This window comes from Abrus precatorius, unplaced genomic scaffold, assembly GCF_003935025.1.
Source record: "Abrus precatorius isolate BTA unplaced genomic scaffold, Abrus_2018 Scaffold10, whole genome shotgun sequence".
Classification (NCBI taxonomy): domain Eukaryota; kingdom Viridiplantae; phylum Streptophyta; class Magnoliopsida; order Fabales; family Fabaceae; genus Abrus; species Abrus precatorius.
The window spans coordinates 26899860-26919673 of record NW_020874292.1 but is presented as its reverse complement, the minus strand read 5'-3'; the positions used below and the strand labels follow the sequence as shown (position 1 = coordinate 26919673).

At 33.1% G+C, this 19814-nt stretch overlaps 2 protein-coding genes across 4 annotated transcripts; one reads left to right on the top strand and one right to left on the bottom strand.

Moving 5' to 3' along the window:
- Positions 1–7248: 7248 nt before the first annotated feature.
- Positions 7249–7997, top strand: LOC113852990 (putative F-box protein At3g17480). Its single transcript, XM_027483419.1, has one exon. The coding sequence runs from the start codon at positions 7390–7392 to the stop codon at positions 7876–7878; it is 489 nt and encodes a 162-aa protein (XP_027339220.1). The 5' UTR covers positions 7249–7389; the 3' UTR covers positions 7879–7997.
- Positions 7998–8966: 969 nt separating this feature from the next.
- Positions 8967–19191, bottom strand: LOC113871586 (mediator of RNA polymerase II transcription subunit 33A). 3 transcript variants are annotated; one of them, XM_027508682.1, is made up of 13 exons: positions 18632–19191; positions 17269–17379; positions 16062–16409; positions 15414–15733; positions 15228–15319; positions 14975–15074; positions 14711–14923; positions 13177–13387; positions 12615–12729; positions 12316–12477; positions 11038–11692; positions 10577–10783; positions 8967–10345 (listed from the first exon to the last, which is right to left on the bottom strand). In XM_027508682.1, the coding sequence occupies exons 1-13, from the start codon at positions 18877–18879 to the stop codon at positions 9228–9230; spliced, it is 3900 nt and encodes a 1299-aa protein (XP_027364483.1). In that variant the 5' UTR covers positions 18880–19191; the 3' UTR covers positions 8967–9227. The 3 variants fall into 3 exon arrangements, with proteins under 3 accessions (XP_027364483.1, XP_027364480.1, XP_027364485.1); XM_027508679.1 differs by having other exon boundaries at positions 14711–15074; XM_027508684.1 differs by lacking the exon at positions 17269–17379 and having other exon boundaries at positions 14711–15074.
- Between the last annotated feature and the right edge of the window lie 623 nt (positions 19192–19814).

Below are 19814 nucleotides of genomic sequence, written 5' to 3'. Positions count from 1 at the left end.
CATAGAGGATTCAAAGTAATTGAGAATTCAAGCAATCCAAACAGTTTCTTTCAATGACTAGGGTCCACTACATTCTTTGCAAAAATAGGGCAATGACGAACGCAAAATGAAAGAAAGAATAAATTCTCAATCTAAAATTGAACGAAATAATGAATTAATTATTAGATTATGTTCATGTTCAATTTATTAACAAAAGCCCTTAATCAATTTTTAAATAAACCTTTGCCCTGATGAGAGAATTTGAAAGGAAACAATTTTAGGGTTCATAGTTTCAAAAAATTAATAAATTGGGAAATTCTCTTAACATACCCGATGGAAATTAACAATTTTTGGATATGATATTTATGAATATAAGAAGAACAAAAAAACCTATATTATTTTCCAAATCCATACATAAAATTATAGCATTTTGGTTGCTCAAAGTTGAAAAATTACGATGTGTATTAAGTTGGCTCTGATACCATTTGCAGGAATTTTATATATAAAATTATAGATAACACAATTATATATAATACATATCATAACAACTCAATACAATTCCAACTATATATTATTGAATAATTGCGTTAAACGCGTACCTGATGAGAACTCACGAGTCATAAGCAATCCTGATGAGAACCTATGAGTCATAAGCAATCCTTGTTTTGAGTGAGCGTGTATTACTCTCTTATCTGATTGCTATTATCCCACACTAGTAACTGTCTAATGGGGCAACAGTTATATAAGCCTAATCAGATGAGAGCAGGAACCTTTCACTGGACACATAGAATAGTCTAACCCATCACAGATTATTCACCCTAAAAGTCCAATTACAAAATCTATATAATAATAATTATTATTATTATACACATTTATTTTACATCATAATTAATAACAATATAACCATAATAATTTAATAATGCTAATCCACAAATTAATATAAATATTAATATTAATGTTAAAAAATCTAACATAACCGCATTATCTTATATCCTAAACTTTATAATTTTTACAAAAATAATTTTAATCTCAAAATAGATTTTCTTACTAAACTTAATTTTAATCAACCAATTTCGTAATTTTTAGATAGAACTACATGGCTTTGAGTTCTCCATTGCACCTTGGGATACGTAAGAGCGGGAACCAGACTCGTCAAGTCAAAATAATTTTTTACTTTTTTTATTTTAAGATACCTAATTAATATTTTAATAAATAATTTTTTTTCTTTCTTTTTCTAAAATGAAAATAATTAATGTTTAAGGGTTAAACAAATATTTTTTAAAATTATAATGAATTTGCACAATTAATTGAAGGTAATCATTTTTAAACAAACGTTGTAGGGTGCTAATACCTTCCCTACATGTAAATGACTCCCGAACTCATTTTTTTGTTTCAAAAATCATATTATTTTAAAAAGCTTGTCCAAGGTTTTCTTAAAATAAACTTTGGTGGCAACTCCTCTGATATTTTTGAAAACAACTTTCGTCGTACCATTGCGACTGTCCGGTTGCGACAACAGACAAAAAAAAATGCTACACAACTCAACATCTAAGGGGGAACAAAAGGTAATACCCTTGGAAAATCCAACTATAACATGGCCCTGCCTATTTTTTTTTATTAAACCTCCACAAGCAGCACTTTCATGAACCCAAAAGATAGCTTCATCCATATTAAGTTTCAAGTGGTTCAGAGGTGAAGGATACCACCTTTGTTGGCCAGAGGATTTTTAACTACATTAGTATTAGTCTTGAAACAAAAATTCAAATAATCAAATTTATAACAAATTATATGATATAAGGAAATAGGGAAAACTGATGAAGACTGAAAAATGACATTATTCCTTTTCTTCCAAATTTGCCAAATAGCAATCTCAAACAACTTGTTCCAACAAGAAAAATTATTAAATTTAGGATTAGATAAATTAGTGAACAACCAATCAAACAGACCGAAACTAAAAAAGAGGCCTAATTTTCATGTAAGATAAAACAGTTTTAGATTCCTTTGGCAAGCCAACAATCTTTAAAGATATGAATAACATTTTCAGAGGCTATATCATACCTAGGACAGAGGGGAGATCTAGACGTACCTTTCTTATATCTTTCTTCATTATTAGAAGCCTACCATGAGCTACCTTCCATAAAAATAAAGTAACTCTAGGAGGCCTATCCCACTTCCAAACTACATTAAAAATATTTTTACTAGGGTTATGTTGTTGTTCTAGAGTATTAAACAAATTATAAGTAATTTTAATTGAGAATAACTCATTACTTGAAATATTCCAAAATACAAGGTCTTGCGCTCTTATTATTTCAAGAGGTTTGACTTGTGCAATTGAGTCACACATGGAATTAGGGAAGAAATTTCTAATTCTAGCCTAGTTTCAACTCCCCCAGGTAGTGAAGAAAGCCATTGGCATATCTAACTTTTCCTGTAGGGCAAGGTGCAGGGCATATTAAGCCAAGTTTTGAACATGGGGGGATCCAATTGCCCCCCCAGAATTTGGTTGTTAGACCATCACCAATGATCCAACCCAAACCTGGAAAAAAAACAAAAGAATCATGTAATATAGTTTGAACAAAGTAATAAAATGTAGGGATTGGATTTTATCTATCACTAACTTCATATTTTAATCATAATATAGTTTGAACAAATATCATGGTTATATGATGCACTTCCATTATATTTACTCATTGGATTCCTCTCATCTGAGGTTCTAAGATGGATTTATTTTAAACTATCCTGATTATCTTTTGGTAGGCTACCTAAAGTGTTATTGGTGTCATTCAAAATACTTGATTAGGGATTATCCTTTCTACCCTTATCTAGTTTTACAATTTTAGGCAATTGTTTGATTTGGTTTATTTTTTATGAGGATTAGTCCTTATACCATTGTTTTTTTTTTTTGTTACAACTTAGGTAGAGGCCTATCACTATGATTGACTCTTTGCATATTATAATCAGCTAGGGTCTTATGAGACTCAAAGGAGCCTAAAATATTATATCTAGATCCTGAGTTTGCCTCTTTACCTTCTCCACTATTAATAGGACTACTGTTTATTTGAGACTAGTTAGATTTTTTTTTCTAAAAGGTTTTTTGGTAGCATCCATGGGCAAATTTGGTCTATGTCTTTAATATTATTAATCTCTTTATTATCCTAAGTTTGTTCAATGAATTCTTCCTCTATCGTATCTAATTTTCCTTGTTGTTTTCCTATCTTGGAATCATCATTATTCATTTGGTTATTATTGGCATTATTTTGTTCAGGAATTTTAGTGCAGATCTCGTGCCTATATCCATATTTTCTACATTTGAAACAAATTAGGTGTAATCTCTTATACTCAACCTTGAACTCTTGGCTTAGAACCCTAAAAAAGGGAATAAGAGTTTTCCTAAGGTCTATATCTATACAAATTTTGACAAATTTACCCTTGGATAATAGAGATGTATAGGGGTCAACTTTTAACATTAATCCTATGCAAGCTTCCACCTGCCACAAGAACTTTTCATTATATAATTTCAATGGAAGATTAGTAATGCACATCTAGGCAACAATATTTCTAAGATTATAATCTTTTGGCCTAAATAGGGGCCTCCATTTCTGAAGAAGGAGGTAGTGGTCTAAGATAAGCCAAGGTCCCTCAAATAAAGCTCTCTTATTGTCCTTTATATTGTCAAGTTTTGCTAAAAAGAACTCATTATTGATGTTCAAGATTTTAAGGGAACCATTTTTGCCCTAAATACTGCTTAGTTTCTAATTTAGATAGTTAAAGTTAATAGTTTTTCCTAGAAGTTTGACTATTAAAGTATATCTCCAGGGTGAGCACCAATTTTCATAGTCCTCCAAAGGGATTTTAAATTAGGGCATAGATCTTTAGGGTTTTCAGAAATTTCTTCTATTTCTTCATTATCAGGTTCGAAATTAAAGTCATCTAGAACAGATCTAATTATTTTCTCATTTTCTAGAGCAACATCTACTTCTTTATACTCAAGAATCTTATCTTTATAAGAAACATAATTAAATCTAATAGGATTTGTAGACACCTAATATACGGGCAAATTTACAATGGTCTCCTCCTACATGTTTTCTCCCATTTCCTCCAATGGAGAATCAGTAGCAACCTTTATCTTCTTCATACTTTGACTCATCTGATTGAGTTCCTCCGTCGTATGCTTCTCAGCCTCCAATCGCTCCATCCCGCAAAGGCTACTAGAAAAGTAGTCTTCTTTTGGGTGTGATAAGTCTATAATTAGATCTTCTTTTATAATTCATATATTGATGTTTGACCTTTATTTTATTTGAGTTTTACACTGATTTATTTGTATATTGTGCAGTTTAACATAAAAATGCCACAACTAGGTGTAAGACATGTTTTGGGCCCAAATTGGATGCAAAATATAACTTTGCAGTAGTCAGCAAGCACAAACCCTATCATCAAGCACATGAGTGTTTCGAGCCCATACATGGTCGTGCTTACGGCCTTGCACGACCGTGCTCCTTTGCGGTAGGCCTAATTAATGAAGAACTTTTAGGATTTTTAAACCCTATTAAAAAGAGACCTCAGGCACCAAGTTTGACATCTTGTGTTTTGCTTTCTAAAACACTTCTCATCTTATCTCTCTTGTATAGGATCGTTAGCATAATCTTGGCGGGACTTAGAGCTTTGAGCGACTGTACTTAAATACCGAAAAATTATCTCTTTCTAATTTATTTTTCTCTATGACTTTGTTTACAATTATTTTATTTCTTCTCTTTAACATGAGTAACTAAGTCCATAGATAGGGCTATAGAAATTATTGTTCATGCATTTATGAGATTTTGAAGTTTAAATCTATATTTAGTTTTGGTTCGAAATTAGTTTTTATCCTATTGCACATAATTATAATCTTAATTAATTATATCGTTAGGCGACCGCACTTTGATTAGTTAATTGATCTATAGGATAAAACAAGACAAATGATTAGGTAGATCAAATTAATCTTTCTCTTCTAATCGTTATTAAATTAACAAGTTCATAAATGTTTTATACTTTTTTTAATTGATGTCTTGGATGATCATAGGGAATATTAATTTAGAGAAAAAAAATATTAGTATTCCATAATCATTAGGTATTAATATTATTTGTGTAAATGATTAGTAATCACAAAAAAAAAAATTTAGAGTTAAACGAAAAAATAACATAAATTATTAAATATAAAACTCATACGCCCTATGTTCTTCTTATATAAGTTTAATCAAGTCGTATGCTATATTATTTATTTTTATTCATAATTAATTTTATAATTAAATTTTATTTCTTACTTAATTTCATATTTTTTAAACTCAAATAATTGAATTAAAAAATTCTTAGTGATTGAAAATCAATTCTTATGAAATGATATTTCAAAAACTTATTTTAGAATATTTTATACTTCTCGACGGGTACACTTGCCCTTCAAACAAGTTGTGATACCTTTGAAAATCTATGAGGCCACAAGACATGGTAGCATTGAGACTATTAAAACAAAGCAACCTAGGACAAGAAATCCTCGCAAAGCACTCAATTCTTGAAAACACAAGAATAAAGTTTGAGAGCATGCTTACATGACATTATTATTGAGCCCACTTTATTTTTTAGATGTTTCATTAATTTTATGTATATAATACAGTTAGAGTATCTTGATTCCTTAACTTCTTCCATTAATAAGTAAATAAAAAATTTATTTAATTAAATTCACATATATTTATAAATGTATATAAATTTAATTAAATAAATTATTAAAACATCATATCTAACTTGTTTTTTTAGAAGCAATTAAAATATAGTTAATTACAATAAATAAATCATTTATAAAACTTAAACTAATAAATAAGTAAATATTCAAATCATTGTGTTAAATTTATATTTATTTAAATCTTAATTAACATGTTTAACTTACCTTTGAAATTAATGATTATTTAGCTCTTTGATTTGCTGCTAGAGCATAAAGATATATAGATATTTAATTTGTAATGAATACATTTTTTTAATTTATACAATATACCCATAACTTTAAAAATGTTAAAATCATCTTATATTCTTTTTCATAAATAAATTTTTCCATTCCTTTGAATGATATACTTTTTTATTTATTTATTTACGTAGAATTAAAATTCATTATATAACTATTTTTAAATTTATAAATATAAAATGAATAAATATTATAATTATTAATAATAAAAATTAAATAAAATTGAAAATAAATTATAAAATTTAAAATAATATTGAATTACAAACTAAATACATAATGTAGAAAATAATATTTGGTAAAAAAATTAAATTTTTATTGATTTTTTTAAAAATTGTTCTCATTCAAAAACTTATAATTTATATATAAAAGCTTATTATTACTTTTTAATAAATATCTTTAGGTTTTGCGAATAAATATCCTAAAGACGTTGATTAAACTATAAAAAATAATTATTTTAATAACAATCACGTTATTAATGCATTAAAAAATATAAAATAAGTGTTAATAATATTTTGAATAAAAAATTACTTTTTACTCTCTAACACATGTACTTAAGACACTAAACTGATTAATATTTGTTTAATATTCTTTTATCTATGTAGCAATTTTATGTATAATCAATATTCTTAAAATGTTTACATATTTTAGATGCTCCAAAGATGAAAAAGAGATCAACTAATTTATAAATTAAAAAAAAATTACTAGTTACTGTCCTTAAAATACTAATTAAGTTATTTTAAAATATTATCAATGCGCACTAATTATTATTTTTAACATGATTTTTTATGAAAGATATTTTAAAGTGCTGACTAGATTCATTAAAAATTTATTAAATTATTTTACAAAATAAATAAATTTCTTAACATATGTATATATATATATTTTTTTTTCTGCACAAAATTTAGTCTATTTATTTATTTTTTAATATTTTTAAAAAATAAATTCTTAAAATAATAAATTTTAGAAACATATTTTCTACTTGAAATTTTGTCACGTCCGTACCGGTTTAGTCTATTATTTCGATGAATTATTTTTTTTTTAAATCATTCTTCTTCATATATATATATATATATATATATATATAAATAAATTTATTTACTTTGTTAAAATAATTTAATAATTTTTTAATGGATCTTGTCAGCACTTTAAACTATCTTTCATAAGAAATTATCTTAAAAATAAAAATTAGTGTGCATGATGAGTAAACGAAATTGATTTCCAAAATCTGTAAAGATCAACATAATTGGAGTAATTTATTGATATTAATTGGAGTAGTAATTATTAGCATTTTAGGTAACTGAACGGGACGGTTTGAATTTGGAAAGCATCAAAATCGGAGCCCTAAAACGAAAGTGCAACCAGAACACGTTCCGACCCGAATCGGAACAAAACCTGATGCGAAGAAAATCGAAACCTATAGCATGGCAATGATGACGCGAAAGAGGCGGCGGATGATGGTTGAGCCAGCGGCGGCGCTGACGGCGGTCCTGCCGGAGGAATTGATGATCGAAATCTTAGCTAGGGTTAGGGTAAGCAATCCGTTGCATTTGAGGTGCGTGTGCAAGTGGTGGAAATCCCTAGTTGTGGATCCCCAATTCGTGAAGAAGCACCTTCACTTATCATTCTCGGACATCACGGATCTGGCCTCGAAAGCCATGGAAGACATGAACGCCTTCCAATTGCAGCTGAATTATGCCCCCATAGTGGCGGAACACGAAGAACAAGAAACTCGTTCTATGGTGAACGAGTTGGCTCAATTGGATCACATGTTGGTGGTTGTTAGGTCCCTCAAGGGGAGCTTAGAAACCATTAAGTTTGATGTGCAAGCCATTAAGGAGAGAGTGAGGTGCCTTCAGAATTTTCTGCAAATTTATCTCAAGGCAGCTTCTTCGTCCTCTCACTCTCTGTGACTGTGATTCTCTACTTTTTCTTCCTTTTGTCCCTTTCTTTCTTTCTTACACTTTGCAACTGCTGAATTATAAATAATCTCTTATGGTTGCTTTTTTTGAGAAAAAATATTAATTTGAAATCACGTTGGAGGAATGATGGAAATTCTTTCTTTTTTTCTGAAGTTTATGTCCTTAGTTTAGTGAGTTGAATCTTAACAACAGAACAAGTCATGTGCTTCCTAACCTGATAGCACTGTCTTATTCTTGTTGGCGCTTCCTAACCTGATAGCACTGTCTTATTCTTGCTGGATCCACATAGCTGCTATTCTTGCTCTAGATTTATGTGAATTGTAAATTATTATTATGTTCGTGTAGTTTAGAAGTGAGTTTTTTTTTTTTTTAAATTCTTTTACATGTATTCTATAATGATTAAATATCTGAAAATGTCTAACGATTGTTACCTGTATGGAAGAATTTCCATCTCTCCTGTTAAATTACAAATTTGTTGACAGATTTTGTTCCCAAAATGGCTTGTTTATTTACGTATTCAACTTCTACGTAAGTTTAATATATTTAGTACAACGGGAGGTCTCTTATAATTTAATAATAAATTAGATCACATGCAGGAGATTTTTATAATATCATCATCATCACCCGATGTATTTGGGCAATTGTCACAAAAAACCTTTTAACAACATCCCTGATGGTAAAAGGCAACAGTATAATGTAGAAAGAAGGCTCACATGTCAGACGTATACATACATTATTGAAAAAATTAAACCAATGGGATTTGTAAAACAAAAATACTAAATTAACAAAAAATGAAAAATAATAAAATGCTAACATATTTCTAGAGGATCCACTTTACTTTTCATCTGTGGAGTAAAAATGAAAGCAATTCAAGAAAATAAAAAATTCTAAAAACGATATTTTTCAGCAGAACCACCCAACGTTGTTAACTTATGGCTTGTTTATTTTAATTTATGTCGCCGCAATCACAGAAATTTGATTTCTCAACGTACTTCTGTCAACAAGTTTTTAAGGTCAAACTGGCTTTTGAAGTTTTTTCACCAGCTAATACAAACACAGCACGATTGGGATTGGATGTACCATAATAAGAATGTTGGTATGAAAAACGCTCGGTCACTAAACGAAACAAGGTTGACACCGATGCTGAATGAAATTCGATGGGGTTTTACCATATCTCATGTTAGATGAGTATTATAATACAAAATTCTCCATCCTAATACGGGGTACCTTTCAAACAAAACTGCCAATTTAAAACGCTGCACAACTTTATAGACATGACAGTTAAACTAATGTACAAAATCTACTAAAAGGCAAAAGAGCCCTCGGGATAGAGAGAATGTTTACATTTCAGTGTCAATAATGAGTTCAGCAGCAGCACCCATTGTACCTATCCCACCAACACCCAACAAAGTAAGAGCAAGCTCCTCCTCGTTCAACTCCCTCAACCCATTGCTCAGTCTCTTCAACACCTGTACATCTACTTCCAGCACCCAGTTAGGTGTGCAACCTACCATCAAGCTCACAAAACCCGACACATATGCACGCCAAGTGGCTGTATCACAGCCAAGTGATATCTTGCCATCAAGTGCACTTGCAAGAAACTCCATGTGGATACCCAAAACTTTTGGACGTCGCTTTGAAGCTGATGATGATGAATCAACTCCCCAAGCAAACGCCCCACAAAGAACTGCAAAGTAAGCAAGTGCATATCCACCAAGCATTGCAACCATTCCATCTGACTTCTCTTCCTGGTCAAATCTGTGAACTGATATAAACCAGGATGGCAAGGTTTCTTTTATTAATAATTGAACCAGCATCAACCCTCCCGATATCCATACTAAAGAAGCCCCTAGAGCAGCTGCAAGCTTTACCCGAGTCATTGATGCAGCAAGTGAAACCTGTCCATATTTCATGCCATCTTTGGTTGCTTTCAACTTCTCCAATTGCTCTCTTGGCAGGCCCCCGCATACAATTTCTCTAACCGAGTGCATCAAGATGGAAACGATTTCTTCTGTCAAGAAAACAATATCTCTGATTGACCGATAAGCACGTAAATAGAGAATTCCTGGAGCAACAGGGCAAATCCCTCCACATAAATGGGACTTAAATCCATGGCCAAGGAGGGCTCCAACACCGCCACTGCATGCGATAGGAGAGCTGTTCATACCAAGGGTAGCTGTGAAGCAGCTTTTGAGAAGTTGAACTACTGCATCGCTGTTGTGGAGGAAGACAGTTCTAGATGCTGAGAAGATAAGGAAGTCAGTCCAACGTTTTGCCTTTTGGGTCCACAAGGAAGCCACAATTGGCATGCAAGGCCATGGACAACCTGCAGCAAGGCTTTCCAATGTTTGGCCAGCCAAATTAAGAAAACGCTCCGATGCTCTGTCAACTTTGTAGGTTATGGTAAGGCTTGTAAAGGCAGCCAAGGGTAATGGAAGTGTGGCAGGAGAGCTGTCTCCTGTGGAAACGATGACGAGTCACTATACTAAATAATTTAATATTAATGTTGGAAGATAAAAGAAAATAGAGGAAGACATTTCCTAGACAGCAAATGATATTAATACTCGTTCAAGCAGTGTAAAATGATACATTTGAGGGTTAATATATTGCATAAGGTTGTAGCACAAAAACATAAGTTGTAAATGTGAAGTGTCACTACCAAAAATGCATTATAAGTCAAGATTTTAACCTGAAGCGAGGCTAGGCACATCAACACCAGTTGCAGCCAAAATTTTCTTGATCTGTCCCTCAACATTCAATAGATTTGCAGCAGGGCTAGGCCAATCTGTTCCATTCATAAATGCAGGTTTCCAAACACCCCGAGTTACCTCAGCAGAAAAGTAACTTATTATGGTTGCTAGAGATGCAGGAAGAAAATCAGCTAAATCTTTAAGCCCTGATATTAAAAAAGGCACTTCAGTATCGTGATATTGTTGTGCATATCAAGGATTATCTAAATGAACATGAATTTGGTTGCTCTTGCTCTATATTCAGAGCTCAAAGACATCAACAATAATTTAAAAACTTAATACCAAATGACACTTAAAGTTTGCTAACAGCCAGTTAGATTATCTTCAGCAATTTAGAAAACATGAGTTCTAGAAGCTATTTGATGTGTTACCATGGATTTATCTGATAAAACAGACATACCCGTTGCCAACTCACGTGGAGACAGTCTTCCATGAGCACATGCTGTGAGAGCAGCATCAACTACAAAGGGAATGGCTTCAAGAATATCCCAAGCGGGCAACTTTGGCCCTATATTGGCATCGTCATTTCCAGGTCCAGAAGAGCTACTACTTCCAGATGTAATAGTATTCTGGCTTCCTCTATTAATCTTTCTGAACATCATGTTAAGAAGCCCCTCAACAATCTGATGAAAAGGAGTTCCATGAACAAGACCAGAGAGTGTCGAAGCTATACATGCTTGATGCTGCCGATACCAGACTTTTAATTTAGGAAAGGAGTCAACAAATACAGAATTTGGTGATGATAAACTTGCTATTTCTGAGAGTCTCCTCCTGTTTCGGTCTTTCTGGATGTTACCAGCTGACATTAAGTGGGAATTACGTACTAATAGTAAGTACTCTGGAGTTAAATGAGAACCGACGGTAGGTACATCTCCAATTCCATGTTCAAGAGGAGGACGATTAAATCTCCATAGCTTCAAAAGAAGAATAAATGCATTTGAAAATACAGCATGGGCAGATATTTCTTCCCCTGATGTTAGTGTCCATGAGATATTTGGCACACATGACCCAAAAACTTCACAAATTGGCATCAATGAACATGCAAGCTGTGGAACCTGGTTGGAGAATTGGGAAATGCATTAATTCAAATAGTAAAAAGAAGGGTTTCAAATATATGTAAAACAGAATCATAATCCAAGCTCATAAATATACAAGGGTCTTATACATAGGGAAGCAACTATATATCAATTTTCCTACTTAATATTTCCTAATTAGCCATCTTTAACTAAGTTTATAGCAGAAAAAGGAGAGTTGAGGGTGTTAGGCTGATTACGAATAGGCCAGACACAATTAGAAGAGAAAATTAAGGAGTAATAGAGTAGAAAGCGGACAATAGACTAAAGGGGCCGTAGATTTGGGTGTGAATGGGGCAGCAGAATTGGTAATGAGTGAAAAGAGAGAAGGGAGATGGGAATAAAGAAAAAGGGAGAGAATGAAGGAGGGAAAGAACACTTCAAGTAATTGGTGGAAAGGTTAAGGCTGGTACTAGGGTCTGAGTCCCATGGTCCACTATGGTCTGCACCTTCTTATCTTCTGCATAATTTTCTAATTTTATCTTTCTTCTTCTAGTTCCATTTTCAGAGGATTTCATCTGTTGTGGGAGCTTATCTTCATCTTTCATTTATATAAATTCCAAGTCCTATCAATAAGTATAAATCAGGGATAGAATTAAACTTACCAAGCCATGGAGTGAAAATATTTGAACACAATCAACAGATGCAATTCCAACAAAGAGTACATTAAGTATTGGAGCGTAATTAATCAAATGACTGTTTCCTTCGGTGTGTTCTACAGGAACAGGTGGAGATAACAATCTAAGAATGAAATGAACCGTATGTTCCTGCATAAAATAGCAACCCAGATTCTATTAGGATGGGAAGGTCGTTAGGAAGAAGGATATGCTCTACAGTCTACACTCTACACTACTGAGCAAGTGATTAGATTTTTCATGTTAGAACTATCTTATCTCTTCACTACCTGGATATTCCAGCCCCGAATAAGGGATGCTCCGCAAAGAATGGCAGCAGCAGATATCTTTTCATCTTCTGATCCCCCAGTTGCAATTTCAAAAATTTTCTCCAGTTCTGCTAAGCTTCCATTAAATCCAGGAGCGTAAATTCAGTTGCTTTACCTTTTGGTAAATTTACAAAAAAGAGCATCTGACATACCTGGCTTCAGGAAAGAAAAAGAAAAACTGAAGACCAGGCAATGGAATTTTAAAAATTAATTTAAAGTCTAACCCAACTTATAGTCACCCTTGTTATGTTATAAATTCAGATTATGATGGCTTATTGTTATGTTTAGTAAACTATCTCATGTTTTGTCATGTTAATTTGTACATACATACAGTAACAGATGCATTAAACAATATTGAAGTAAAGAAAACCATCATTTGACCCATGTGATAGATATCCCTGAAAAAAATTCGTGTAGAAGATTGACCGGAGTGCCTTTGCCTAAAATTAGAACAATGCAGGTTCTTGAATATACACAGAGACATATGCATCAATGGACTGAATAAGCAAAAAATTGATAATACCTTGTAGCAGGACTTGAAACCAAAGCATTAATCATTACTGAAGTAAGTGGGGCTCCCTTCATAAATGATGACCAGCCAGGTACTTGAGCTGGCATACACTGCGGTAGCTGATTGATACGTCCATTTACATAACCTGGCCATAAGTATGCTGATGTGTCGAGTAGATTTCGGGCAATACAAGCCTCAACTATCAGATGACGCAAGTTTCCAGCTGAAAAAGAAGAAATAATTTAATTTAAATAAAAAAATATATGTATCATTACAAAGAAGGAATTTTTGGAAAAAATATTACAATTTAGTAAAAGGTAGCCACTTAATTGGGTAATTAGGTCAATGTGATTACATATTAACTGCTCTTTGAATATTGTTATCTGTTGGGTGGTTATATGTTCCTACATAAGAAATACTTTTACCAAGAATCTTTTTTTTTTTTCCCTAATTTTTCCACAAATTTGTAACTTCTGATTGAAGCATGAAGTGAAGAATGTATGTTCCTTTCAAAATAAACTACAAAGTGCGGCAGTGCCTACTTGTTTTTTCCATTTTTCCCAACCAAAATCGATTATAAAACAAAACCAACAGTAAAAAAGAGCAATGATGAATTTCCGATGCAAGTTGGATAGCAGTGATAAATTTTTTATTTTACGGGAATCAATTCTGAAAGGTTTATAAAAACCCTAAATATCAAATGCAGAATCAATAATTTTGGGAAAAGTCAATTGCTAAACCAAAACTTTAATGGAATACATGAATGGGGCAACCCTTGGAGAGAGGGACATGATTTTACATGATTCAACTATTAATGATTTTTCTTATTACAAATCTTCAGTCATAATATAATTTCTCTTTCTTTTGTACAGTCAACTTTTTTGCTTACAACAATAAATGGAAACTTTATAATTAGTCCAACAAATACAGAGGAAATCAGACTCACTGATATGTATCATCACTAGTATCTCAAAAGGCACATAATACTATGCAAAGGATGATATATACTTTGCTATGTTCAAGGAGGCATCTACACTATTTTTTTAACAGGTATTCTGAGTATATTGCACAAGTCCAATTGACAATTTTCACTGTTGCAGAGTTTTCCTAAATTCAAATTATGTAATCCATTTGTCCTCACAAGTGTAACGATGGTAATCAGACCACATAGCATTATAGACAATTACCACCTTTAAAATGACTTTGAAAGCAGACCCCAGGGAACCTTATGCGATTTGAACAGAATCAGAAATACAAAAGCAGACTCAAGTACAGATAGAAGATTCAAAGCATTATGATATAGAGCGATGTGCCTATTGCTTAAATTCCTGCAGTGGTTGATACTTTCCCATTGCTCTAGAATCAGTATAAATTTTCAAAGTGCAAATTTACTTAAATTAGATAATAGAGATTACTTTCCCGGCAATCAGAAACATTATCATGCACATCCGTGATAATGCATTGCAAAAATTTAAAGATACTCTATTTGCCAAAGATCGACGACCATAAAAAATTTCTGTTTGACACTGAAAGCAATATCACTTACAACAGTCAACTGGCATCTCTGTCATGCTGAGGCAGTCAAAATATGCACTTGCTGCTGTGATGCCAGACACAAATAGCATTGCTTTTGCAGCAGCTTGATTTACAGCAGCAGCAACAGATTGTGGTGGAGTGAGCAAGCTCTGATAATCACCCAATACCTGGAGACTTGAGACTAAATCATGGCGACATTTTCCTGTAACCTTTTTCTCTTTCCAGTGATATGTAAGACCACTGTCTTTATCATCAGCTGGTGTCCTTTCCTCTTCCTCCTCAATAAGATCAGCAACAACAAGAGGTATGATACACAAGAGCATGCATAAGCGAGTATCAAGATGAGGCATTGGGCCCTCAATAGGATCTCTTTCCTATATATAAATCAGCAATTAAATTGAAGGAGTGAACCATTTGCATAAATTCCTTAACTAAAAAGTCTATGTAATGGAATACCAGAACCAATGGATGGACAAAATGTATTTAAACAACATCTTCACAGTAATGTTGCAGAGAAAGAGTTCTACCCTCTGAACAAGACGAAGAGTTGCTAACCAAAGGCCTAGAAAAGTGTCATGCCAAGAGGTGCCATTTATTGCTCGGAGGGTCTTTATCAAACCTACACAACCCAATTTTTTATCTCACTAGTACATAAAGTTGAAAAGACAATATCTACATTTTCAGTCAGATTCCAATAGTTATTTCAGCCTTACCACTAATTATTTCAATAGCACTTGTTGCACTAACTTGATAGCCATCCATGGCATCCTCCAGCACCAGATCAAGAGGAATCCAAAGAGCAGAATGACTTGCACCATGACAAAGTGATGCAGAAGAAGAAAGATATTCAAAAGACATAACTGTTTGAAACTTTTGCTGTGAATTTGTTTTGTATTCTCGAGACAAAACCATACAAGAATCTGATGTCAATTGCAGAAGTGACTCGGGACTTAGAGTTCTTGATTTTCTCAATGCTAATGAATTTGATCCCAACAGCTCCAGCCGCTGAAAAAAACTAAGCCAATGTGCAGGCCTGATATAACAGAAGAAAGTTGCTGAGCAAATATCAACAACAATAATCAAGCATTATCCCATTAGATGTGATATACTGACATGATAATTACAAAGAGTAACTTATGAAATTACTACCATAATAATTGTAGAAGAACATATAATTTCAGAAATACTTTTAAATGATTTTATTAACAGAAAAATGAAATGAAAATGAACAATAAGGAATTAAATACCAAATCAAATTTATAGGAAATTTCCGAATGAACAGATAAATTCTGATTGATTGTGTTATTAGTAAGAGTAGATAGCAAATGTTGATGATAAATATAAAGATAACAAATACTTACAAATTTTTGCGAGCCAAGTACAAAATCCTTGAAGATATTTTATCCTGCAAAAACTGCCCAATCATCTCAACAGCCATAAGTGTATTTAAATTTTGCAATTTCTCATGCTGTTCAGTCTTTTTATCACAATAAGTATCATGCCTATCCAATTCCATATCTTGATATAGGGTTGCCCATCTAGACTTTTTTTCAGTAGTAAATTCCAGCAAACCTTCATCGTCCAATGAAGCATCAAGCAACTGCCAGACAATTGAAAAAATAAATTCAACCACCAGAATGCCAGGCTCACTTTGTGGCATGCCAAATATGTGGGAAAGATGAAGAACTGCATCTATAGATTTCATGACCCTGTCCATAGTATAAGCAGAAGAATTAACAAATAACCAAAGCACAACACTAGACAAAATAATTAATTAATACTAACAGTTCTATCTATCTTTACCATAAAGCAACACAGAATACTGACATACAAAAAGGGTATTAAATGTAATATTTAGGTTTTACAAAAAAGGGTGTTTACAAAAAAAAAAATTCTTTTCAATATAAACTTACTACTTTTTTATGCTTAAAATCTGTCTTAAAGGTTGATGTTAATGAAACTGTTAAATTTTGAAAGAAGCTAATGCATTCAGTCATAAGATGTATTGAAGAGGGCCACAAGGTGATGACCATGACACACACACAAGATCTTATTGGATCAAAAGCTCATATATTGATGAGAGACAAAAATAAGGTGTTCATTGTGATGGTTCGGTACCTTTTCCACAGCCTAATACATAGCCTAGCTTCTGCTAATGCTGAGAATAAAATCTTTACATCTTAAACAAAGGTCAGTACAATAAAAACATCTATTAAAAGTATATCTCACACATTGTGTATATCCACAGAAGGGTCAAACTCTGGCATGGTTAATTGCTTAGGAGTCATTTTATATATAAGATACATGAATATATATGTAAATCAAATTAAAGGTGTCAGACTTGGGTCACTGCCAATCACTTTAATCATTATAAACTCAGGATCCAATGTGATAGTGATAGTGTAGAAGCATATTCAATTACTGAACAGTTTTCACTCGCCAATCATTAATGTAGTAGAGAAAATCACACAGATTGTCAAAGCACAGTATATGGAAGAGATGTTAAAAGCCCCACAAGATGAAGCAAAAATTTATTAGAAAGGAAGTATTATATCAATGAGAGCTCACTTTTGATAATCTGGCCTGTTTATCTGAGATTTAAGTTCAAAAGCATGTCTTTTCAGGAGTTCCAAATATAGCCTATATGCGGCAGGTTGGACATGTCTACACGGAATAACCCTGCCAAGAAGAATAAAGATACAACATGATATATTAACACACCGAAACAGCAATACATCAGAGAAGACGGGTGTATAGATTTTGTCCAAACTACATGAACATGCCTCAATCCAACACCAAACTGTAATAAACTAATAATTAATAAAAGAAATAAAACTATAGAAAACCATGGCCTAACAGGAGACCCAGACTGAAGGGGCAGTGAATGGAAATCTTGAGCAAAAGATGAAGGTTACGAAAATGAGGATGTTGCAACCGACGAGGGAGTGTAACTGAATGGATAAGACTAAAATGTGATTTAAAGGAAGAAGGTTGAAGCGGCTTCTACAAAGAAAAAATTATGGAAAACCATCTGAGATGGTTTGGTCATGAAAGAAGAGGACCTACGCAACAACAATTTTGGACAATACTTCTGCAAAGAGGAGTAAAGGGAGACCAAAACAGACCTGATGGCAGACTATTAAGAAGGATTTAAGGTACACATGGCTTCATGAATCTATGGCATAGAATTGAGCACAATGTTGTACTAGAATCCATATAGCTAACCCCACAGAGGGAGTAACGCTTGGTTGTTTTTTGCTAAGAGAAATTACACTGCAAATCATTGAATCAATGCTAGTTGGTAACAACCCAGAAGTAATAGTATGGAAAAACAAATGAAGTGGCTAGATTTTCTCTGTCAACTCAATTAATTTCAAGAAGAAAAATATTCCTTGTAAGTAGCTTGTACGTTGTAACAAATCAAAAATTCAATCATATGGCAAATTGTACAATCCACGATTATCAGGTCGTTAACAGAACCGGGAGGTTCATAATTACATGCATTTACGGAATAAACTAGATGACTTATACAACAATCAATTGCTCCCCAAATTAGATTGTTGAAATAAAAATTAAAAAAAAGTAAGAAATGAGATAACCAAAAATTGTAAATATTTTGTATCACCCCAAGTCCGATCCACATAGGAAGGACAAATGAGTGCCACTTTGTATGTAAGACGTTGAAATATCCTCAACACTTAATAATTAAACTAAACGAACTGAACTTGCCATGTGAAAATCTTAATAAAAAATACCCGTACATTAGCTAATGCGATACTCAAAATAAATAACAAAAAATAATCCCGGAGATAGAAGCCAACGTGAAAAGAGCATGGCATTGGATTAAAAGAAGAAGAAGAAGAAGAAAAGGAGAAAGAACTCCATGAACAGTGCAAGAGAAAAAACGAAATCCCTAAAAAAGAAAAAGAACCTGACGGAAAGGAGAGCTAGAAGAAGCATGGGAGGAACGATCTGAAGCATCAAAGCCTTTTCGAGAAACTTCCAGAGAATAGGGACATTGTTGTCCCAGCAAATGTAAGAGACCAAAAACTCAGCGAGTTGAGGAGATGGAAGAGACTCTCCCGCAGAGTTCAAATTCGAATACATCTGAATGGCCCAAAGCAGAGGATCACTCCCCTTCTGCTGCGCCGCCTTCGTTAGCTCCGCCACACCCTCCATCACACACCCTCACAGTTTCAGCCTCAGCTGCAGCATATCTATGTATCTACCGTGCCGCAGACAACCACCACCACTCACTCTCACCCAACTTTGTGAATTCTGATTTGCCACCTTCCCAGTGTTGTTGTGTATGTGTGGGCTGTTGGATTATGTCATTTAAGTCAAACTAGCCAGGGCTAAACTAGGAATTTCACCTAACTGGGTATCCAATTCCTCGGGGTCGCGACAAAAAAGTAAACGCGCACACCCAACCCAAAGCCATCGGTTTCAGTTTTGCAATTGCACCACTACTCATCCTGCACACTCCTTTCTTCCAGGGCCTCCACGGTCTTATTCATTTTACAATCTTTGCACGTAAAGAAATTAATAAATATTAAAAAATATTTTATAAATAGTTATTATTCACGTGTCATGTTCTGATTAGGGGAGATTATCCACGGCATCTAACCGAAATGATGTTACGCAGTTCCAAAAGGGCTGGATTGTAATTTTAGAGGTTGGCAAATTTCCTTTTCAGGGTTAGCAGGTTGGCATTGGCACGGCATGGCATTCCTTTGTGCAACAATTTGAAATTGAGATGAATAGATTATAGGTGTAGGGGCCTACTCATGCTTTCATAATTATAGGCTAAGGCATTATGAGTGTCACTGTGCATGGAGGGACAGACAAGCCTTGTTGATATTGCTTTTATTTTTACTCCTAAATTTTCTTCTTTTTAAAAGTCTCAACGTACCATTATTGTTTTTAATCAATATTTCATTAATGCAAAAATTATATTGCACCAGCTTTTTCGAAATCAAAATAAATTGAACCACTTATGTGGTATTTGATTAAATTAAAATTATCAAAAATGTTAACCTGATTTTTTACAAATTTATTTTGAGCAAACGACTATTAAAAAATTTATCGTATTTTTATACGATTTTTTTATTTTT